The sequence below is a fragment of the Anguilla rostrata genome, chromosome 10, assembly GCF_018555375.3.
Source record: "Anguilla rostrata isolate EN2019 chromosome 10, ASM1855537v3, whole genome shotgun sequence".
Classification (NCBI taxonomy): Eukaryota; Metazoa; Chordata; class Actinopteri; order Anguilliformes; family Anguillidae; genus Anguilla; species Anguilla rostrata.
In genome coordinates, this window is record NC_057942.1 from 37,368,478 (window position 1) to 37,392,782 (window position 24,305).

Below are 24,305 nucleotides of genomic sequence, written 5' to 3' on the forward strand. Positions count from 1 at the left end.
CATCTATTTGTTCGCCACTCTTTTTCTCCCCCACCCCTCCCCTCTCCCTTTTTCTTTCCTTCTCTTTTCTCACCTTTTCTCCCCTTCTCACTCTCTCTCTCTCTCTCTTTGCCTTTTCAAACATGTTCTGGTGTTCATTTTCCTGTTGTTGCAATGTATTCTGCCTCCCCCCCCCCCCTTGTGAGTTTAATATGTCAGTTTTATCCCAGTTTATTTCCTTTCTCTGGGTGTGCGTACGTGGATACCTTTGCTTAGCTTGTAATATGGAAATATGTTGGTCTTATTTGATTTATGTTTTCATTTTGTACAATAAAGAAGTCTTTAAAACTCAAAATCTCTCTCTCTCTGTCTCTGTCTCTCTTTCTCTCTCTCTCTCTCTCTCTTTCTCTCTCTTTTCAAGCACAAATCTCTGTTAATCTGTGCTGTGCTGAGACAAGCAGTGCACATGAACCCTCCCCACCCCCCACCACCATCGCTAATGCAGGCTGGGGGGGATGGGGTGGGGGGCGGGGGGGCTTCCACCACTGTGGAGCTCTCCCCTCTTTCATAGACTCTCTGCACCATTGCTCTGTGACATTGAGGAGTCCTTTCTGGAGTCTGGTTTAGCTGCGCTGAGCTGGGGGATCAGAGGCGTATGATGGGGGAATCAGTGTTTTGTGTAATATCGCTCAGTCCATGTAATATTCATGGGGTATTGGGGGGTTTTTTTTCTGGAGGGGAGTTTTGGCCCAAGAGAAGTGCTGCCACTGTCTCTGCTGCCCTCTCTTCCTGTCATTTCACCTGAGAAAGAGGAAAGAGAATCCCTCTTTCCCTTATGGGTTCAGATGGCAAATGAGTGCAGCTTCTCAGACTGTACATACATACACACACACGGACACACACACTCCTACACACACACATGCAGGCACACACACACACACGCACACACACACACACACTCATACAGCTAGGCACACACTCCCATACACATAGACCCACACACATAGACATCAGCAAAGCAGAACGGCGCAGAACAGTGGCATAGCAACAGCAGCCCTCCCACTGTAGAGACTCTCAGTGCTAGCGGCCGCCCCACTGAGTCTCAGAGCCCATTTTAAGGGCTGTCCTGTGAGCAGCATGGCACCACGGCCTGTATTTAACTCTGGAAAAAAGCCCCTGTACCAGTCGGTATAAAAAGGTAAAAGGGAGAGAGGAGACTCCATTAAAGACCCGCTCGTAAAGTACTTTTGTGCCATTTTAAAAAGTCAACGTTACAGCGCAAGTCAGCCTCAGCAACTCCCACTGTAGTCACTCTGCCAACATAACAGTGTGTTTGTTGCTGTGCACTTTATTTTAATTATTTAAATCAATCATACTTTATTCATACTGTGTATTTTACAAAGAATTTGTTGTCACACTATGCTTTGCAGTACCATCCCTAATCAGTCCCCCCCCTCCCCCCCTCCCAGAGTAAAGGAAACTCCACAGTTGGCACATAAGAAGAAACCATGGGAGGAACCAACTTTAGCGGGGGGAGCCCATCCTCCTCTAGCCAGCTCAGGGTGTGGTTTCGTAGGGACCAACGGTCAACATGGTCAAGTCAGTTTCCGGTCCATTTTATCAGTTCAGGACAGCTTGTATGAAAGGGTCTGGAGATGGCAGCCCTGGGGTATTTATTTATTCATTTTTCCATTAATAAACTGTCCTAAAATCAACTCAAGAATCCTGTCCATTAGCTAAAGTGGATTTGATTAGATCATTTGCTTTTCAGTTGCAAGAAGATTAGTTTCACTGTAATTTTCCATCATTATTGTTTGTACGAGTAACCCTGAGGAAAACAACAAGAGTGAAATGGCGGTAATGGAAGTGCTTAGCGCCACGGCAGGCTTAGTCACATTATGACGGAGGGTACTTCCTGTTTACCAAGACGGGGATGGGATGCACCCATTGTGTTACTGGGACAAGACACTTTAGTGCTAATACAGAAACTTCATTTGTATTTGCATGGTATTCATCGCATAACATACTTCATTGTCAGCTTGTCAAGTTGCTCATAGCAAGGGTTTTAAGCGGTCAAACGAGTGAATAAACAGTCAGTACAGGCTTTAATTTGCAAGGGTCCATCAAAGAACAGCAGGAGATGGATATGAAGCCTTGAAAAATAATTTTGGCTCCCGTTTTCCCTGCATTGTTGATAAGATGCTCAGAGGGCCACAGAGTCAGTCACGTGGGCCGCTTGCTGGCATCCAAATACCCCCCCCCCCCCCTTAATCTGATCAAACTGTGCAGGTTGAATTCCAGCGAGGAGGGGCTAATTCTCTTCATAAGCGTGAGCTGGATTTCTGGTGCCGCTGCTGTAACCTGATTAGGCCACCTTGGGGCAGGTAGCGAGAACGTTGTAGCAACGGCTTTGTTTTGAACCACTCAGTGCTCCCAACTATGTTGTGCAATAACAACGAGGCTGTGTGTCTTTTTTCAGTTAGAGGGGCTATATCCTCATCTACTTCCATTTTAGATTCAATTGCTCAAATATTGTGGTGGGGCAGAGGGGGGGGGGTATTAGGGGAGGCTTTTCCAAGCAGTCCCCAGTTATCAAGGGCACCACGGATCTAAATAATTATGAGCAGATCACTTCATCTTGCTTACTGGAGCCTGAAATTAATGTAGTTCACTGAAGAAAAAAAAGAAGTCATTATATATTTGCAAATGAAACCCAGAGAAGCTTTTTTTTGACAGGTTATGGCACGTGCATAACCCGTTTACAATAACAGATTGACAGAAATCTGAGCCCTGGGTTTCTTCGGACGCCCCCGTTAAAGGTTCGGCGGAAAAGCCAGGCGGAGCGGATTATTGGCGGAGCGGGTTTTTTTTTTTTTCGTTTTTTGATTTTTCGGTTTTAACGGCCGAATTACGACCGGAGAGGTCCGCCGAGACGCGTTAAAATGTCCGCCGGCTTCGCGAGCGCGCGGGTCCTCCCGACGTTTTTTAATTTTTTATTTTCGTCCCGCGTTAACCCGCGTTATCGGCCCTTCGCCCTCCCTCGCTTCCCGCTCTTAAATTGATTGGTGGCATAAAATTCAACCCCCGCCGCCCTTCAGCGCGATTCCTGAAGCTGCCTCTGCAAAAATAAGCGGAATGGAATGGATTCTCTCCGTTCTGATATTTACACTTTAGTGGAAAAACGTACCTTGACCTTTTTAATCATTTAAAAAGGCAACCCCCTGCCTCACACTCCCGCCACCCCCCGGGCGTGGATTAATCAGGACGGCTTTCTATAAATGTTAAAAACAACGAGGGAAATGTATTGCAGGAAACAATGGCCGTAAGGGTGTGCAGTAATCACAAATGGAACCTTTCTACATGAATTGTGACTCCTTCCCAAATACCTTGAAAACATCCGTCATGAGTGGCATTTAATAATCATTTTAGGACCTTTGAAATTGTACGTTGTGTTTATTCGTAATGTTCGAGTGTGACCAACTGTAAATGCCTAATTCATCAGAGTATTACTGTTTTGTGCAAGCAGGGAACGGCCTGGGTTGCTCATTACCTTTTATAATACACACAAAGACACTGTTATCCTCTTTCAATACACAATCACCTGAAGTTAACTCACTGAACCTACTTAACTCTTTAATTGAATCGAGGGGTTGTTGCTCCATGGCAAATGAAGAGTATATAACTATATACTTCTTTCTTGTCCTGGTGGATAATGATGGATTTTCTAGTAGTGCAGTGATCGCAAGAAGAAATCAAGATGAACCACTAACTTTGTAACTGAATGGTTTCATAAAAGTTTTGCTGAGTTTCTGTAACAGTACACAACTAACCTAATGCACCTGCAAGGGCTTCAGTTCTCTCACCATCGTTGCTGTTTCCGTGATCGGCTCCTGGTGACGCCTTGCTGGTAATGTCACCATAGAAATGATTGGACAAGCCTCCTGAGCATCTGCCTCTCTAGCTCTGGCAAATTGCAAACTGCTTTGGGAAGCAGACAGCCGTGACCGTCAGAACGCCCGCTAGCTCTCTCTCAGTGAACCTTGGGAATGGTCTTCTGATCTGAATTACAGTGAAAGGGGGGAAGGTACCTCGCTACAATCACCGTCAGTGTGCAGTGCTCACCTGGGTCATGCACGGCGGCCATTTTGCACCAGAACACGCGTGGCGGCCATTTCGCGCCAGATCGTTTGCCACACATCAGCTGAGTTGAGACCTCATAAGATTTCTTCTCCAGCTCTGTGCCCTGGGTTTGAACGGAACTGAGCCCCCATGCCAGGATTTGAACCTGCAACCTCCTGATTGTGATTCAGACTCCCCTCACCCTACTGCTTTCCCCCACCCGATGCTAGGCGAACAGCAGAGAGAGTTGGGTCATCCTGATGACTTAAATGCATCTGTGGGTTCCACAGTGAAGTAAGCAGAGGCTTGTGTGTGATACTTTCCCTGTAATTTCTCCTTGTGATCAAAGTTGTTCTTTACTCAAAATCTCCACCCCTCGGTCCTCTCCCCCCGTTCAGTACCCACAGACAGACTTTGTTGCTGAGTAAAGATCTGCTTTGTTATTCCTAGTGAAGTCACCCCTGTGTTTTTCTCTTTTTTTTGGGGGGGGGGGGCATTAATCCACTCGGATAAACAGTCTTTAACATCTTAGAGGCTTTAATTATCCCGAGCTGTAGGGGAAACAAAAAAAGTAAAGAAAAAGAACCACAAACAAAAAAAAACTTAGTAAGCTGCCTAAAATTAAATCTGCGGGAAAATGCGTCAGCAGTGAAAAGCAAAGCGCCAGGGGTCCCACAACCCACTCCTCCCCCCCCCCCATCCGCACTGCTGTCACTGCGCTGGAGCTCCTGCGCTGGTGCCACTGCAGAGGAATGCAGTCACCCCCTCCCCCCTCCCCGCTCATTCCGCCAGACCCCCTCCCAACCGGCCGCAGTTCCCCGCAGTTCTCCGCAGTGACTGCGTCTCAGTCGGTTGGTCTTGCCCAGACATACGCAGACAAGCTCTACGACCGCAGGGGTCCTGTGACGTTCCAAATTAGGTCTGAAAGTCTCCCAGTCTCACTGTACCATAGCCTGGTCACACGGTCAGTCTGTCACTCACTGCAGTCACGTGGGTCAGTCTGTCGATCACTCTGGTCACACGGTCAGTCTGTCAATCACTGCAGTCACATTGTCAGTCTATCAATCATTCTGGTCACATGGTTAGTCTGTCAGCACCAGGTTTCTAAAAATTTGTTTTTCCCAAATCATGAAAAATTACTTATGACAGAAGCTTATAAAAGGTAAAGTGTATGTGATGTAATCAGAGTGGCATAAGAATAGGTCTACTGAAGAAACAAATTCACTTTTTTATGAAAAATAATGACTTCCCCAGATATTTTTATACGTTTAAACTTTTTATTTGCCGAGTTATTTTTTTTTGGTCTAATTTGCTGGCTGCAAATTTAAATTTCTCATGGTAGCTTGTTACTTTAACAAGCAACTTTCTTTAATATTAAAAAGACATTGGAACTTTATTTAGAAGTTTTGTTTGTGTGTGTGTGCACAAGTCGGTGAGTGTGTGTGTGTAATTTCTCTTTAGATAGCTTTATTAATGTTGCATTTTACCAGAAGGCTAAAGTAGACCAACATGACTCCAGTGCTGTATATGGATTTCTAAGAAAATGAATACTTAATAGAGTGCAGGGATACTGCAGATGTAAACTTTATGAGGTCAAGTCATGCTCTTTCAGACCTACAGAAAGTTATTTCTGCCTCCATGTCAATGCTATCGGTGAGAGAAGAATATGGAAGCACTGAAAATGAATGACAACATTACAGTGTCTAATTATCACACTCAGACAAGAGATAAATCTGTCTCATTTTCATGTCAAGTAGCAAGGAACACGTGAACCGTCAAAATCTTGGGACACGGTTCACGCCACCGCATGCATGAAACGCCATAGCGGTCACGCGAGCAGAATCGACCTTTCTGGTGCTCACGATTACCGTGGTACGAAAAGACTGATAAGTAGTACTCCTTCGCTAATGCGCTAACAATTGCTAACACGCAGAAAGAAATAATTTGATGCTTTTCCGTAGTAGCGGCTTCTGAATGCTCACCGCCATGACATCATCGGTGTCCTTACCGCCTCTGTTCTGTGACTGATGTCATTTATTTTTGGGAGGGTTGCACAGTTGTTGGTTTTTTAAATTCGATTACTCGAAACTGTGATAAAATAACAGGCGTGCGTGTGTTGAGTAATTAAGATGCATGGGAGCCCTTGGAAGCCATTAAATTTTGATCTGTTATGGGGGGTTGGTGGTTCGGAGGGGGGGGGGGATGGGTGGGGGGGGGGGGGGGGTGTTGATCTCGTACAGCTCGTTACACTTCTCTCTCAGGATTCCGAATGCTGTGGGGGGGTGGGAGGGAGTGGATGGGAGGTGGGATAATTGAATCAAGCCAAATTAAATTAGATGTAACGAAAACCTTTCACCCCCTCCCTCCCCCTCCCACTATCAGCCTCCTCACGTGCTGACCATACAGAGCAGGGAGGTTGAGGAGCGGAGGGGTGGGAGGGAGATTTGGGGCTGGCAGGGAGGTGGTGTACCCCAGGCTAGATGGCCTTGAGTCCACACTGACTCCAGCCTAACATTGGGCCCCAGCTTTGACTGAGACTGTCTGTGACCATCCAGGTAAAGCCTTTAGGCGGGGTGACACCTCCCGTTTTTTGGCTGCTGTTGTAGATTGTAGTGTGAGAACATTTCTGTGAATGTAGAAGTTCTAATCTATATATAAACAGACAGCTTTAGTACAGATCTAACGTGGTAAAATTGTGGCTGACGGTCTTTACAGTTTATTATTCTTCGGTTTGCAAGCTTAATTCGAGTTTTTTTTTGTGTGTGAAATGACTTTCCGTCATTTTTCTCCAGCAATAATGAAAAGCAGAGGAGATTCTGGCGCAGAATGTGCCCTGGCTGAATCGCCACCTCCTGGGCTTCCGGAACATTCCGTGCGCGCCGCGTTCCTCCCTCTCTCTCTCTCCCTCCCTCCCTCTCTCTCTCTCTCTCTCCCCCTCTCTCTCTCTTTCGCGGCTCGCGTGGCGCTGTGTTTGTTTACCACATTGTGGAAACGAGTCCGAGCGCAGTTCTTTATCCCAGCCCGGGCGTTCTCACCGTGTTTGGAGGGAGGGAGGGAGCGAGGGAGGCAGGGATGGGGGGGTTTATAATCGGGCTCAGAGCCTCTCCCATCCACCCCTCTCTCAGTATCTGGAGTCTGGGGGGGAGGGTTGGATGGCAGTTTGGAGAGCGCGTTTCCCTCCAATATTCAGAGCGGGTCGGTGCTGCGCACAAGCATTAGCCGCGCTAGTGATTACCGCACTGTCAGACTGAAGCAGTGGCAGCCGCAAGCCCCCCCAGCTAGATTTACCCCCCCCTCTCTCTCTCTCTCTCTCCATCATCCCCCTCTTTCATAACCTGGAATGGGTCTGATGAACAGCTCGTGTTCCAGGTGTCTGCTTTTAGGGGAATGTTTGACAAAAAAAAAAAAACACAGATGCCAGAAACCATCACTGCCTCTTTAGTATTCCCTGTATTTGTTCTTCATAAGAAGACTACACCTCAGCCGTAATCTTTTATGTGTTTCCAGTAAAGCGAGGCTGATTTGGTGGAATACTATCCGGTGTTATCTGTGCAAGCACAAGAATGATGGTGTTGCTGCAGGCGTACTGTAAGGATGTGGACCACGCCGACAGAGCATCTGCGGCACGTGCAGTGGTTTCCCCTCTGAAAGGGCCTGCTTCCATTATATTAAAAATGCTTGGATTACGAACAGATCGAGTGTATATTTAATGGAGGGTGGAGAGGGGGAGCTGCAGTGGAGAGGGGAGATATTTGCTGCTGTTGCTATGCTGTGTCTACTCCTCCTTTGCAGTGCTAATGTGGTAGAAGCTGGAAAGCGGCTAATGTGGCTGAGGAACCAGTCGTGTATTTCTACTTTGTGTGTGTGCGTGTTGGTTCTCCTTTTATTTCACCTGATTACACACATACCATAGAGGGACCTCAAACCTTGTTGGGACCAAAAAGTGTGTGTGTGTGTGTGTGTGCACGTGAGTGTGTACCTGTATCTGTGAGTTCATGCATGCCTTCACCTCCTCAGAATCTGCACCTGTAACAGGGTCCCACTGATTGTGAGGGCGTGTGTGTTTGTGTATGCGTGTGCTAGCCATAAAATAAAAAACTTAGGACAGAAAGTTGTGTTGGCCAGCGCCTGGGTGCAAGTATGGCACCCTGTCCGAGGGGATTTGTTGTAGTTGAGGTGGTGGATTACAGAGGGGTGGGGGGGGGGGGTCAGGCAGACCCCAGCTCTTTTTTGGCCTGCAGCTCTCTCACGCAGAATGCGCGCGGGTCGTCTAATGAGACTTAATCCTCCAGCGCCGCATTCCAGGTAGCTAATGGGGCCCGAGCGTCGGGCCGGCCGGCGAGCTTTAAACTGCAGGTCTGGCGCGCGGACGGGCGAGTCGTCAGGCAGTCCAGCCGTCGAGCGGTCCGGTCGCGAGCGAAGTCCGTCCTGCGCGGGCTCGTCCCGCCGCTTGTTAACGCTGCTGACGTTTCCCTCGGCGACGCAGGAGACAAGGTATAGAGAGAGAGAGCCTGCCCCGGGCAGCCAACCGCCAACCCCGCTCGCGTTCTGTGTGCTTAATCTCTCATTAAGAGGACCGTTAGCATCTTAAAATGCACTTAGGAGGGCTTGTGGTTGGACTTGTATCAGGGGACTGGATGTTGTTGGAATGCTCTGTTGTTGGTTTTCCATGTTGCTTTGATTAGACCCTATGTTGTGTCATTTATCAGGTGCGTTAAGGCATTCGGTCGTTCTACTGCATGCATAATATTGAATGTTTCTTATTTGTAATTTTTTATTTAACTTGCAGTAATTTTGTCATCTACATTTCTTGGAAGGCTGCTCAAACTTTTTTGTTTCAATGAGGTTGTTCTTATTTAGTATTTATAAATATGGCAAGATTATATCCTGGTATTTTAAGATTTCTTTTTTCTTGGGACCATCATCTTTTATTTATATTTTTATTTATTTTTAATGAACATCATGGGCACGTCTATTGCTGTCTTAAATATTTTATCCATTTTATCAGCAGTGTTTTTAATGGCTATTTCCATTATTCAGGTGAAATTACATTATCCATCATGGTATTACATTAGTTATGACATATCTTTGTATTTTTATTTTGTATTCTGTATATACTGTACATAATACAGACACACATACACACACACGCGCGCAAGCACACACACACACACACACACACGCAGTACATAGACAATAAGTGTAACAAAAAAGGTGTCGCTTCAATGGCTCAATCATTTCCTCATTCAGACACACAGAAAGGGCAACGGCGGCTTTTGAAATATGGAACGCCATTTTCTCTGAGGAACAGCTGCTCCGAAAAAGCCGGCGGGTTCTTCCGGCGCGGAGACGGGGCCCGCGCCGGGCAGCGCCGGCGACCTCCGCCGAATAAATCTTAATTACACCGCCGGCCTGTCGGAGGCACGCGGCGGTAACAGCGCCATCAAGCCCTGTCAGGCCTCATCAGGAAGACTTAATGGGAGAGAGAGAGAGAGAGAAAAAGAGGAGCAAACTTTGGCGTCTCCTTGTCCTCTCAAACGCGCGCTCTCGCTCACTCTTCTGCTCCATGGCTGCTAAATGCTGGTGACAAAAATAATTTTTTTGGCATTCTGGCGCCCTGTTGTTTTTGGCGTTCCGAGCTCCTGTGTTTTTGAATTCCAAAGCACCGGTGTTCTGGGGTTCTGGCGCCCTGTTGTTTTTGGCGTTCCGAGCTCCTGTGTTTTTGAATTCCAAAGCACCGGTGTTCTGGGGTTATGGAGCCCTGTTGTTTTGGTATTCCGGAGCTCCAGTGCTTTAAAATTCCAAAGCTCTGGTGTTCTGGCATTCTGGAGTCCCGGTGTTTTGGCATTCAAGAGCCCTGATGTTCAGACCTCCCAGTACCCTGGTGTCTTGGCGTTCCGGTGCCTCGGTGATTCAGCATTCCGGAGCCCTGTTGTTTTTGGCGTTCCGGTTCCCCGGTGTTTCCGTGTTCCGGAGCCTCGGGGTTTTGGCATTCCGGCGCGGCGGTGTTTTGGCGTTCTGGCGCCTCGGCGCTCGTGCCGTACCGCCCAACGGGCCGGGGGCCCGGGGGCCGGTGCGTGCCGCAGATGTGCCGCGATACGCTGAGCTCGTAATTACACGGCTCTGCGGCAGATCATTAATTAAGAATACATTACAGATGGCGGAGAGGACTGTTTGCCCCTACCCCTTCGCCCCTTCCACTCCTAGCATGTTAGAACACACTCCACTTTCACTGGCTTCCCTATTAAAACGAATCACGTGTGTGTGTGTGTGTGTGTGTGTGTGTGTGTGCATGCGTGCATAGAGGTTCATTTGACTTACTTTTATGTTTTATTACCAGATTGTGTGTTCACTGGCGTTTCTGTATTGCCGGCATGTAGCAGGTGTTCATTCTTTGAAGAATAACTGCATGTGAAATTTAGAATGGTTTCAAAAGTACCCCCAGGTCAGTGATCAATTTCAGAAAATGTTTTCGATTCAGAAGCGCAAAAAAATCTGGCTTGAATATTTGATCTTTGTATTAAATAAAAAGAATAAAAGTTTGCTTTATTAGCACTGCGGGTTTTCCCGTACTGTAGCAGTAGGTTCAGAGAGGGACAGCCTGGTCATGCTTGCCACATTGGATCTTGTCTAAAGGAACTACTTTGTTTGTGCACTGGCGCATTGATACTAGAATGCCCTGCGGGAAGGTGGCGCTTTGGCAAGCTGAGTCATTGTGATCGGATTACCCTAAAAAAAAAGTAGAACCGGCTCTTTGTTTTTTGGTGTTCTTTTAGAGAGTAATGGTTTTTCGAGGGAAGTCGGATGTTAGGGTAAGTGTGTGGCGTTGAAGCTGCCAGATGAGCATGGTGGAGGTATCCTGGGCGTCTGTGTGCTGGCTTGCCGTGATGTGACACCCACCACGAAGCCAGAGGGAGTGTGGAGGTTTTTGTTCTTTGTCTATATGTGCGTGTGTGCGTGCGTGCGTGCGTGCCTGTGTGTGTGTGTGCGTGTGTGTGGGCTGACCTGAGCTAATCACTCTACCTGTCACACCTTACTTTCTGGGATCCGCCCACCTGGGCTCTTTTCGCGCCCAGCCGTCGCCATGACTACAGTATGGAGATATGTCTTTCGATTGGTCCAGGATATTAACAGGAAACAAATGGCCTCCATTACATTACAATCTCCAGTAAAACCCATAACGGAAAAAGGTTCAATCATGTTAAGCATTGTGTGGTATATAAATTCTGAGTAGAAGTGACAATCTGCATTTATGTGTAATTGAACAGACACTTGTCTGTGCTGGTTCACTTGGTACATTGGATGGGGTGGGGGGGGCACCCCCTGCTCGTATTGATCAAATGGATCATATTGTGTGATTTTCATCGCCTTTATAAAGTAATGGGTTTGCATTCATCAAAAAATAATAAAAAATTCAGCCAGCATCCATTTAACAAACAAAGAAAAATGGACAGATCTGTAAATCTAAAGTTTGCTTAATGAGGTGTTTTTCCCCCGCCTCCTGCACCCCTCACTCCAGGTTTCAGTTTGGCTGTGCTAAATGACGAAGAATGCGGTTCATCATCTTCGCTTTTCACCGTGTGAATTTACCGAGCGTTTTATTCTTCCCTTCTCTCCGCAGGCACAGAAATCCTGGATAGAGAGAGCCTTCAGCAAGCGAGAATGTGTTCATATAATAGTGAGCGCAAAAGACCACCATAGGTAAGTCATACCTGTGCACCTTAGCATCAGACACCGAAGATGCAACAGTGCCCATGCAGTGCTATGCTGTTTGTGAGTTATGGAGAGCCAGAGACTGCTAGTTTCTGTTTCTGCCTTAAAATCAGCAACCGATTCAAACCCAAGAAACCAAGTGACCAGGTAGCTGTGTAATGAACTGCTTTAACTGGTCAATTGCTGTGCTACTCCAGTTCTGAGTAGCAACAAATGCTAGCAGATCCTGCAGCTCTCCAGGACCAAGAGTGAGGGTTACTACTGTATTATCACTGAAAGCATTTTCACATCCACTGAGTGACCATGATTTAGGTGTGATTGGGATGTGATAGTTTAAGGGGGGGGTGGTATTAGCGGAGGTGCTGTGGGTGGGTAGGAAATTCTGCGGGACATTTTTCTACGAAAATGAATAAAATCAATTGAACTTCATTTAAAGAAACGGTGGAAATAGCTCGTCTTTGAGTGTGAGAACAGGGGTGATATAAATAAAATATAAATAGCCAAGTAGAGAAATCTGGGGGACCTGCACACTGTTACTAACAGTGCATAGCTCTCCAGCATTTTTCTCCGTAATGTAAATCGACAGACAGACAGAATTGCGCTAGCTCGTGGCAAAGGAACGTGCGTTAACGGAGATAACCGCGGAAGCGCTTACGCCAACGTTTCCCGTCGTCTCCAAAGCGGGCCAAAGCCTTTTCCGCTGTGGGTTTAGCGAAATGTCACGCGCCGAGTCACATAATCCGCGAATCTGCGGCCGAGAGCTTTGATTCGAGGCTCGTACAGCTAGCTCGTACAGTACCGCCATCGGAATTAAGCCCCATTACCACTGCTTGACTTTTGAAGTGGAAATACCCCCCAAATTCCCTGTGTGTCTTTCTCTCTGACAGGGATTTTTCTTTTTTTCGAGGAACGACGATGTCTGGGCTTTCGTTCGCAGATGTGCTGCCACGGGGTCGGCTTTAGCTTCTGGCGAAAGTGCCGTTGCGTTGTTAGCGAAACGACAAATTAGGGGAGCAGTAAACCGCAAGACAAACGCGGCTTTCGTTTTCTCAGTAGCTTACGACTCAGCGGGCATGAAAAGGACAGCGCAAAATGGGGAAAATGGCATTGGGACGGTCAACACTGCAGCAGTCCATTTCATTTTAGCTTCCCTGCAAGTCAGTGTTTTAAGTTTAATGACCCATAATGTAGTTAAAACACTGAGCTGGGCGAAGAATGTAATTTATGCTTTTTTTTTTTTACAGGGAAATTAGAATTTTTTGAAACATGAATTTATTTCCCAGCATGCTCAGCGAGGTAGTAATTTAACTAATGAGAATGAGCCGTTGTGGGGTTAACGGCGACTGTCCCGTGATGAATGCACACCCCCTACTCCAAAAGAGTGGCTGGGAGTAATCTGGTATAATGCAGAATTCCATTACCCGCCCTATTTCTCATGTGCGTTACAGCGGCATTATGTAAATTCTGAGAAATGCACTCGGTACGGATACGGACATGAATGGAATAACTCAATTTCAGCTCCGGACAACCTTGAAAACAGAATAAGTGAATGAGAATGAGTGAAGTTAAAACGGGATGGGTATGAGGAATTGGAAAAAGGTGATTTGGTTTGTGTGTGTGTGTGTGTGTGTGTGTGTGTGTGTGTGTGTGTTTGTTGGAGGTAATAAATCATCAAATTGCTGACAAGGACCCTTCAAATATTAGAGGGGGATATAAAAAGATATAAAGCTGAGTGAACAAACAAATAAACCTTTTACTGAACTGAAGAGTGAACTAGTGTTTCTTTTGCGCCTCTACATCATGAAACCTATGCACTTGTTGTACGTCGCTCTGGATAAGAGCGTCTGCTAAATGCCTGTAATGTAATGTAATGTAATGAAGAGTGATATGATATAAAGTGCCAGCCAAGCACAAATCATTTTTAACAGTAATGTTTTTAACTTTTTAGATTCTGGAAAATTCTAGAAGTCTGCGGCGTACTTAACTGTAAACCCTGCCACATAACCCTGTTGGTCACTAGCTTCTAACCTTAGCCCTGACCATAACACAAACAGCAACGTCTAACCACTGGGCATGCCTGGGAAAGAGGGGGGGAAGTCACTTCCTGTTCCTCTGTGGGAGGAGATTAGACTCATTTCCTGTTTCTCAGTGGGAGGAGTCAAGGAGTTTACGGCCACTTCTCATTTCCCACGGGGGGTAGGGGAGGAGTCTAACGTTCGGCCTCCTGCTCTGACAGGTGCTGCTGCGGTCGCCTGATTGGCCAGCACGTCGGCCTTCCCCCCAGCATTTCCTCCAGTCAGAATGACAAGAACGAACGTCTGGCGAAGAACGACAGCCTGTCGGAGAAATGGTCCATCAGCAAACACACGCAGCTCAGTCCCACCGACGCCTTCGGCACCATCGAGTTCCAGGGGGGCGGCCATTCCAACAAAGCAATGGTGACGTTTGCCACGCTCCTTTTCCTGCGTCGGTGAATGATTTAGGGCTAGCTGCCTTTCTGTACAACAGCCTCCTCAGAGCTGGCAGAAATTTATTTTTATTTTTTTACATAATACAAGTATCTTGACTGACAAAAAATATATATTGCACTGAAACTGTTTGCAAACATATTTATTTAGCTTTTATTGAATGTCCCTTATGTAGGTGGCAGCATAGTGGAGTATATGGTAGAATATTTGGCCCTTGAGATGAGGGCCATAGACTCACGTCCCCTACAGGGGACAAAAATGAATGGCTGTGTCTTAGGAGGATATGAAATATGAGTAAAAATGCACTACCGTATTATGTTGTGTTTCAATGTCCACGACAGACTTCAGGTGTAAATTTGCACTGCAGTGGTCAGTGGTAGAAGGTCATGGGGAGGCAGCCCCCTCTTATGTAATGATGTCTTTCTGGGTCTCTCTCTCTCTCTCTCTCCCCGGTCTCTCTTTCTCTGTCTCTCTCTCTGCTCTCTCCCTCCCTTTCTCTCTCTCTCTCTTTCCGTGGCTGCTGCAGTATGTCCGCGTCTCCTACGACACCAAACCCGACCTCCTGCTGCACCTGATGACCAAAGAGTGGCAGCTGGAGCTCCCCAAGCTGCTCATCTCCGTCCACGGAGGCCTGCAGAACTTCGAGCTGCAGCCCAAACTCAAGCAGGTCTTCGGCAAAGGCCTGATCAAGGCTGCCATGACGACGGGGGCCTGGATCTTCACCGGCGGGGTCAACACAGGTGAGAGAGCCGCAGTGAGGGGGAAGCGTGGAAGGTCAGAGGTCAAGAACGGCAACTGTGCACCAGCAGTGCAGAGTGTGTGATTTTTTTTTGTTTTTCAATGAAAATGCGAAGAGATGTAATTCAAAGCTTCAGAGGTTTACCTTTAAATGTAATAAGAATAAGATTGCGGTTGCTTTGTCTTTCGTGAACATTATTTTCTATTTTTATTCACTCGAAAGACAAAAAAGAAGATCTAAGAGATCTGCAGAGAAGACAACACAAAAAAGAACACACAGCGGTGGGGGATGGGAGGTGGGGCGTGGCGGCGTCAGCCCCTTGGGATTCTGGGGAAAATTTAGACTGAGGCGGAATTGAGAGAGCTGAATCCTGACTTTGACTGGGACCCTGGAAACCCATTACATTACATAATATTACGCTCACTTAGCAGGCCCTCTTATCTAGACTGGCTTGGAGAACAGCCGAGAAGAGCCTCAGTGTGTCAGGAATACAAAAGTGCGATTTCACCAAGAAGGCACTGAAGGGCCATTTAAGCTAATCAAACAAACCGACAATTGATATTGTAAACGAAAGCAAATGCCGCTACACAGCTAACGTTTTTTTACAGTATAGCGTAACATTATTATCTCAAAAGGTTATCAGGCACACAGATATCATGGAGTGGTCCATTTAGCTTCCCAATGGACCTGCACCATGGTTTTTTTTAATTTGATGGGAACTAATTTGAGTAGCCAATGCAGGGAGGTGCAGAGGGGCGTGGCCTGGCTGAGCCTGAGGAGGATGTCAATAATAATAATAATAATAATTATTATTATTATTATTAGTAGTAGTAGTAGTAGTAATAGTAGCAGCAATAATAGTAGTAGTTACCACAAATGCATTATCATCATTAAATGATTATATGTATAAATTTATACCCACAGATCCACAGTCACAAATTCCTTGGGCAGAGCACTCAAAAATGTCTTTGTGCGTGAATTTGATTAGAATTCCAAGGCCCATCCCTGAGCTGTTAGGCCCTGTGTATTTTTTTCCTGCAGTAAACCCATTAGAATCGTTTTCACAAGCTCTCTTAGCAGAACTGATAAGGTTCAGAGGAGCAGACACACTGGCTTAACTCCTTTAGCCTGGAGGGGGGTCTGACAGGGAGAAGCTGTGTGGATAAGTATCAGACCATTAGGAAAGCACGCGCTGATCAGACCCTCTCCCAACCCTCCCCGAATCTGTCACAGGGGTCATCCGTCACGTAGGGGACGCGCTGAAGGACCACGCCTCCAAATCGCGGGGGAAGATCTGCACCATCGGCATCGCCCCCTGGGGGATCGTCGAGAACCAGGAGGACCTCATCGGCAAAGACGTACGTCTCCGGGGGGGATACCCGGGGAATATTCAGGGGCTTTGTGTGTGTGTGTTTTTGTGTGTGTATGTGTGGGGCAGAGGGTGCGGGGGGGAGGCAGGTACATCACAGCAGTGAAAATAGACTTCAGCAGCTCATTGTCTGGACGTGCAAAAAGATTAACTGCATTCGTTCAGTCCCTTTGTGTGTGTGCGTGCGTGTGCGTGTGTGTGCATGTGCACTCTATTTATATGTGTACGGAAGGACAGAAAGAGAGAACAATGGGTTTTGTCCTGCATAATGTAGAAGTGCTTCTGAAGCCGTCATTGTTGTCCTTCCTGATGAATGAGTTCAGGGAGATGTACCCAGCTCCTTTATTGAGTCATCCTCAGTGTGTGTGTGTGGCACCTTCTTCCCATCTTCATCTCAGACGGAAAGCCAACATGGACAAAAAGCCCGAAACTTCACTTCATTGTGCTCGCATCTTTACTCGTTTTAGCGAACGCCGAAGCTGGTTTTAATTCTTACCGAATGAATTTGCAATGGGGCGGACCCCCATTTTTTTTTTTTAAATACAAGCTCCCGTTAAACATGGCCAGTATAGCATTACTGTTCTTGTTTTTCCAGTGGCACCTTTGAGAATATTGAGCATTCCGTGCCCCCAAGCTAGAATCAGAACCTGCTTATAAATCACATTTAAAAGAAAGTGCTGTAGAAGAGTTGCACTTGTTCGGGCTTATTTCCCAGGCAGTATTATTCGTGCAAGATAATGAGTTGTGTCTGCTGATCAATATACTCTGTCGGTAGAGAGTTTTATTTCCAAAAAGACTTTATTGCAATAGACTCTGGGACACAATCATTACACTACACCTTACAGTGTCTGAGCCTCTTTCTCTCTATCTTTCTCTCACTCTAAGTCCTCTCTCTCTCTTTCGCACACACACACACACACACATCATTCTTTCAGGGGATTGGTGATGTAACAGGATATAACTGGAGCATTTTAGACACTGTTTCCAGCAGGAAGTGTTTGAAGCGCGCACGCGGGAGAGTTCGGTGAATAATGCATCAAGCCCCATGCGCTGCTGCTCTTTGCGGGTGTCACTCCCTTTCCATCTCACCAGGAAACGAGTGCTCAGAGAAGGCCCGGCTGAAACCGGGGGTCTCTGACTCCTGCAGGGCTATTCAGCCTGGCTATTGGAGGGCTCCTGCATGCTCTAGAACAGGGACAGCAAACTCCAGGCCTGGACAGCCACGGTGCCTGCTTGTTTCTTTTGGAGTGTTTTGGCACTTGAGTGCTTAGTTGATTGGCCAATGAGTAATTGATTGCCTAATGGGTGCACACACCATGTTTCCAGTCATCCAGGGCTAGAGTTTGTGATCCTTTCTGGGTCCAGTACACAGCCTATGATCCAGGATTGAGATCCAGACTCTCAATATGATTGGATATGGGCACCCAGGGAGGGAGGGGCTTTGATCAGCTAGTTTGGCCTCACCTGATTGCACAAAAGGGCCTCCTCTCTTTAATCGGGTGTCTGCAGTTCTGCCTGTTCCGGCTGCGCATGGCTGCCCAGCTCAGCTGGTCAGTTTTTGATATTTCCATCATAAATGTTTTTGCCCACTATATTACAGCCGATACTTATAGCTCCAGTATAGTGATTGGTCCTCGTGCGGATGATCAGCTTTTTAAAATTTACAGCAAGGAGAATGAAAAAGCTGCTCTTTCTTGCTTTAAATAAAAGAAAAGATGCTGCTTCCTGCACTGAGACAGACGGTTAAAGATCAGAAAATTACAGCTTAAAAAGCCCGGCTGGAAGCTCACTGTATTAAACAGAGGCCGTTAATAATTCAGCAGTTTTGAAGTAGGACAGGGAGGGAAACCGAGTATTTATAGCTTCAGTAAAGTGGACCAGGGATTCTCACCCACCCAACCAGGTTTCTTAATTAGGAGGGTGGTTTGTGTGTATCTATCACCCCCCCCACCCTCCACTCTCCCCCCTCCCCTTCAACCAGGAATATTCCAGTGCTATACCGTACATGTAGGCCAATGCCCCTTTTATTCAAACAAATTCAATTACCATGCTGTATACGATGTGTCAAAAAGATATGCGCCATATTCTTTTCTCTCTCTCTCTCTGACTTTCATCTCACCCAGCCGGTGCTGTGAATGGATTTACCTTGCGACTGGATAATGGAAGGAGTTATTTGGCTTTAAAATGGATAATCTAACAGTGGTTAACCACAGGAGAAGGGAAGATAAATGAACGGTTTTAGAAAACGATATGATCACACACTGTGCCTCAGAAAACTCTGTTAAAGGTCGCAGTGAATAATACCACCGGGCACATTTTTCAGTTTCTTTAACACTGAAAGTAAATCAGCAATAAATAAATCTGAAAGAAGCAAGCTTGATTTTTGTGGGGGGGGGGGGGGTTATTATTCACACTATGCCCCTCCTCCCCAGGATGACCGTGTGTTGGTTGCGGTGCTGTGTTACCTGTTGACCAGGTTATGAGACGGTCACACCCACAAGACGACCGTGCGCTCGGTGCCGTGTGGGTTACCTGTGAAACCGGTGCTCGGGCTGCGGAACACGGTCGTGTTTTGTTCACCGTCTCCGTGTTACCTGCGCAGGTGGTCAGGCCGTACCAGACCATGTCCAACCCCCTGAGCAAGCTGACCGTCCTGAACAGCCTGCACTCCCACTTCATCCTGGCCGACAACGGGACCACGGGGAAGTACGGCGCCGAGGTCAAGCTCCGCCGCCAGCTGGAGAAGCACATCTCCCTGCAGAAGATCAACACCAGTGAGTGCGGCACCAATCACACGCCGTCACTAAGGCAGCGAGTGCAGTACGGTCCAATCACACGCCGTCACTACGGCAGCAAGCACAGTATGATCCAATCACATGCCCTCACTGAGACTGCAAGCGCAGTACGGTCCAATCACACGCTGTCACTCAGGCAGCAAACACAGTATGGTCCAATCACATGCCCTCACTGAGACTGCAAGCACAGTACGGTCCAATCACACGCCGTCACTCAGGCAGCAAGCACAGTACGGTCCAATCACACGCCGTCACTCAGGCAGCAAGCACAGTATGGTCCAATCATATGCCCTCTCACTGAAACGACAATCACAGTAGGGCCCAATCACGTGCCAGCACTGACATGACATAAACACAGTATGGTCCAGTTACACGCCAACACTGAACCAACAAGTGCACTATGGTCCAATCACATGCCGACACCGAAACAACAAACACAGTATGGTCCAATCACAAGCTGGTATGAAAATGACACATACATTTTGTGCCAATCTCCAGCACAAGTTAAGATGAGTGCAACAGAGAATGACACTGGCCCATTAAAACACACTAAGCTCCAATCACAAGCCCTCACTAGGACAACCAGGGCCAATCACAAGTCAGTATCAGTGCAGTCTCATACAATAAGGGGGACAGCTCCTGGCTTTCAGGGATGTTTCCCTGTGGCCTTGTCAGCAAATCTGTGGGACCCCATCCTCCCCCTTCTCCTCAACACCCCCCGCCCCCAAAGGTTCACAGAGAATGTTCTACACCTCTGAGGGAGATTTCATCAGGCTGACAGGCTAGCAGCTGATCTGCGCTACCTGAAATAGCTCTTAAACAGGTCCGCAGAAAAGCACGGCTGACTGACAAATCCTCAGCTCGCTGCTCAGGCATGAAAAATGTGTGGGCATAATTATGATTGCGACCGTGTGTGTTTACACCCACCTCTTATTTGGAACCTGTCACACGCCTCTTGTCATCTTCAATTTCTGTTTATTACTGAAGTGCAGGAATCAGACAGATTTGAATGAAACAGAATTTTTTTCCCCCTTACCCCCCGCCCCCCTCCCCACACACACACACACACACACACACACACACACCAAACCCCCCTTGAGGGTTTTCTCTGTACAGTCCCAAAATAGATTTATGTAACAGCGTGCTTGTATTTGAATAGCGTTCTCCCACAGAAATTGAATGAGCGGGGAAAATAATATTTGGATTCTTATATGAAAGTAGGACCAAGTAAGTTAGGCAGTGATTGATTGCAGCTGTCCATTCTGAATTCGGCCATCAACTGCCTTCCATTCAGCTTTCCAGGCCGTTTGCAGATGGAATACATCATGGAATGAAGTGTGTGCTTGTGTGCCTGTGTGCATTTGCATGTATGTCAATTACATGTATTATATATAAATACAGAAGTATATATATATATGTGTGTGTGTGTGTATATATATATATGTATATATATATAATTTACATCTCAATGATGATATATCCCCCCACCGTATAATGGATGCAGGGCACAGTATGTTGTTTTGTATCTTTTTCCGGGGGGGGGGGGGGGGTGGGGGCTCCTGTCCCAATATTTCAGGACTCTGGGTGAAAACCCCTCTCTGATTCTCCCATTGTGAAAGCCCACCCGGCCTTTTTCACCGAGAGAGATGTAACATTGTCATTTCCCCGCCGCCGCCCATGCGTACGGCCACATGCTATATGCGGCTGTGAGTCGCATGCATGAGCCATCTCGCCGCCGCCGCCCACCCGCTGTCGGAAAGGTGGCGGTTTTGACGGTACGACCGCCAGGGTAGGCAGCCTGCGTTCCGCCTGCTCCACGGGCCCTGAGAACGAATCACTATTGTCTGAAAATCCTGCAGGGGTGACCGATTTTGCGTTTGGGGACGAATGTTCCGTACACAGCGTTGGGAGGCGCTTTTTTTTTAACGGTTTAACCGCAGGCCAAAAAAACGAAAAAGGGATTGTGGGAAACCGACAAGGAGCAGCCGGCGGTCTGACTCCGCCCCTTCACCCCCCTCCCCCCCCATCTGGTCATGTGACCTGTGGGCTTCCCTTTGTCATCCTATGCCTGAGAATGAATGAAGGGGGCTGGGAAGGCAAAGGGACGTTCAGTCGTCATCTCCAGCATCTACCCCGCCTCCCTCCCGTCCTCCCTCCTCTTATCCTCCACTGACCAGATCATCCCCCCATCCTGAAGAAACCTGCATGAGCATCTCTCTCCTGGCCTCCTCCTCCTCTTCCTCTGTTCAAATCTGGAATTTATGCACTTACGCTACTTCTGTCTCTTTCTCTCTCTCTCCCTTCCTCCCACACACACACACGTGCGCACAGACAGACACACGCACACACATGCACACACACACACCTCAGTTAACTTAGGACTGTTCTGTTCTTTTCTTCATACATTTCAGGAGGTCCCAGGTGTTTGATGCAATTATGCCAGCACAGACCTTTAGCTGCTGGCTAATTTTGCTTTTATTATTTTTTTAAATAGTGCAGAATTGCATGGCATGGGACATTCATTTTTATATTTGCTGGTGTATTGTGAACGGTTACAATATCTTGATAGAATATTCAAGTATACTGCAGAATATTCCATTCCTGTAAAGGTGTGTCGCATTTCTGTGTTCTGGTCATTTGTTTTTTGGAGATGTGAAACGTTTAACCAAGGTTCTGTTTCACAGCGGCTGTTAATGAACCTGTCAGATCCTGGCTAATTTCCAAATCTGGCTCTCTGATTAGTCTGGTGCTCTAATCAACTTTCTGTTTAATTAGAATAATCAACCTGTGTGTGGTGCTCTGTCACATGACTTAGGGCCAGCGTACTCACTGGGGATAGTCCCTGTCTCTTGCCCCCAATTAAAGAAACAAGACCAGGTTAAAACCTAGTATATGGCTGGACCTAACACACGTGATCCAGCTGACCAATGGTGTAACTTCGTCACTCACTCACTCAGTCACAGATATTTGCGTTTGTAGGGCTGGCCCCGCCGTTGCGGTCCAGCCAAAAACAGATATTTAACTTACCATTGGAAGACTGAAAACCTATGTTTGTTTTTGCATGGTGACCATATATTCTGTCTGTTTTGGCCTGTTTTGGCCCGGGTAACACTAGCATAAAACAAAATTAACCTTAGGCCATTAACCTTAGGCCTGTCTGCCGGTGTGTAGAACGTCTTAAGCGAGTTTAACCTTGCGTGGGACCTGCCTGTTCTCAGTAGCCCCAAAAAACGTCATGCCCTCTGCCAGGTTCTTTTGTAAACAAACGCAGTTCTTATCCTCCCTGTCTCCGGGAGCACCATTGGCCCCCAGCGGTGTGGGCTTCTGCTAATCTGTCAGCGTAAGCAATAATGCAGACCGGTTTATGAGTGCTCTACGAACCCGGCATCCACACTGTGGCCCCACTGAGGCTGTCCACCGTAACCTTGTCTCCAGTAATTGCAGTTGTGCCAGACAGACTGGGAAAATAAGGGGGTAGTAGTGCGTTTTTTCTCCTGCTGGGAAAGATTGGAGGTTTTTCTTGTTTATGAACGGCCTGCCTGACCAGTGAAGAAAAAGTGTTGTTTTTTCTCGCTGCCAAACCCTCGCTCCCTCAAACCCCCCTCGACATTTAACACAGTTACAGTTCAGCTTTTTGGCTTTTCCGCCACCGCTGCCTTTTCCCGTCCAGGGAGGTGCTGTTCTCTGAACCCCACAAACACAGAAATCAATGCTAGCATCGCAAGGGGATCTAATTACACGCAGCGACGTTGTAGCTTCCGGAGTAAAATTAAAACCTTAACCTGTCCACAAAGCAATTCTTCATCCAACAACGGTGTCTGGGCATGTTTGTACAATATCTGGAATTTTCTTGTTAGGGGGGTCTGTCAGTTATTTTATTTGACCCCAGTTCTAATTTTAAACTCATCCTTGACCGAAGATAGACTCTGGGATGTGGCATTAAACCGAGTTCCTGACACAGTGTGGTTGGAAAGCGCCCATGAACCTGTTTTGATGAAACATCATAGTCTAGCTAAGAGCATGGCAGTCACACGGCAACATGCACCAGTCGTGTGATGGTGTGTAAAAGCAGTCATCGCAAGTTCAGTCCTGAAGCAGCCCGAAGGTCTGAACAGAATGAGTTATTTTTGTGCAGTGATGACAGAACAGAGGTTTGTTTGATCCTCTTCTGTGCAGCTTCTCATCTCTCATCTCATATCTCTCTCTCTCTCTCTCTCTCTCTCTCTCTGTCTTTCTCTCAAGGCTTGATTATGAGACCATATGGGGCCACAGATATTAGCATGGACTAACCAGATGGTCGATTCTGTATTCCCAACATTGATACTTCTCCCTTCTGTTAACAGTAGCAACAGTAAAAAATCATACACCTTCTCATAAATACGGTACCCGAAACTCCTGCTGTCAAACAAAGTCTCCTTCCGGAGAGCAGAAGGAAAGCCAGCTTCACCTATCGGGTTAGACTGCTGTAATATTGGCACTTAAATTTGGAAACATGCACAAATCAAAGCTGAAACGCTGATGTGAAACACTGTAACATATTCACAATTTTATTTTTTTGATGTGGGAGGATTGCAACGCGCGAGAGATGTGCTCACGTCAGCACGTCAAAAAATATCGCTACAAATCCGCTCCGCCTTCCGGGCCTAAGCCTGACGTCTCGCTGTACCCCTCTCTCCCAAACGGAGATCTCGCTCCAACATCCGTTTTTCATTCTATTGTCTGGTGGAATTTAACATCTGCAGAAGATTAAGGACTTTCAGCTGCAGTGTGTTTTTTTTTTTCCTGTGATTATTTTGGATAGTTAGTCGTAAAAACACAACAACATGAATATTCTCCGCTTGGTGACCTGGGGACAGCTACGACAAAATGATACCCAATGCTTACAACCACAAGAAGAAATAAAAACACTCTTTACTCGTTGCTTGTTCCCCAGCTTCTCTGTTATGTAACGGTATTTGGAGGATGAAAATAAAATTTCTCAGAGCAGAATTTCACTCTGATCGATGCTGTTTTGAAAGGCAGACTGGGACATGTTAAGAACAACATTTGTTTTCGTTGACAGCTTCATTGGGTGCGTCCATGTTTGTTTGGGCGGCAGTCCAAACTCAGGACCATGTGATTAG

At 46.9% G+C, this 24,305-nt stretch overlaps 1 protein-coding gene across 1 annotated transcript in view; it reads left to right on the forward strand.

Annotated features, from left to right (window-relative positions):
- trpm3 (transient receptor potential cation channel, subfamily M, member 3) overlaps positions 1-24,305 on the forward strand; it is a 161,873-nt gene that overhangs the window by 83,496 nt on the left and 54,072 nt on the right. The window contains exons 2-6 of the mRNA XM_064353222.1: positions 11,720-11,799; positions 14,048-14,249; positions 14,806-15,019; positions 16,252-16,376; positions 18,990-19,289. Of these exons, the coding sequence (XP_064209292.1) occupies positions 11,720-11,799; positions 14,048-14,249; positions 14,806-15,019; positions 16,252-16,376; positions 18,990-19,289 (921 nt within the window). The remainder of the gene's footprint in view (positions 1-11,719; positions 11,800-14,047; positions 14,250-14,805; positions 15,020-16,251; positions 16,377-18,989; positions 19,290-24,305) is intronic.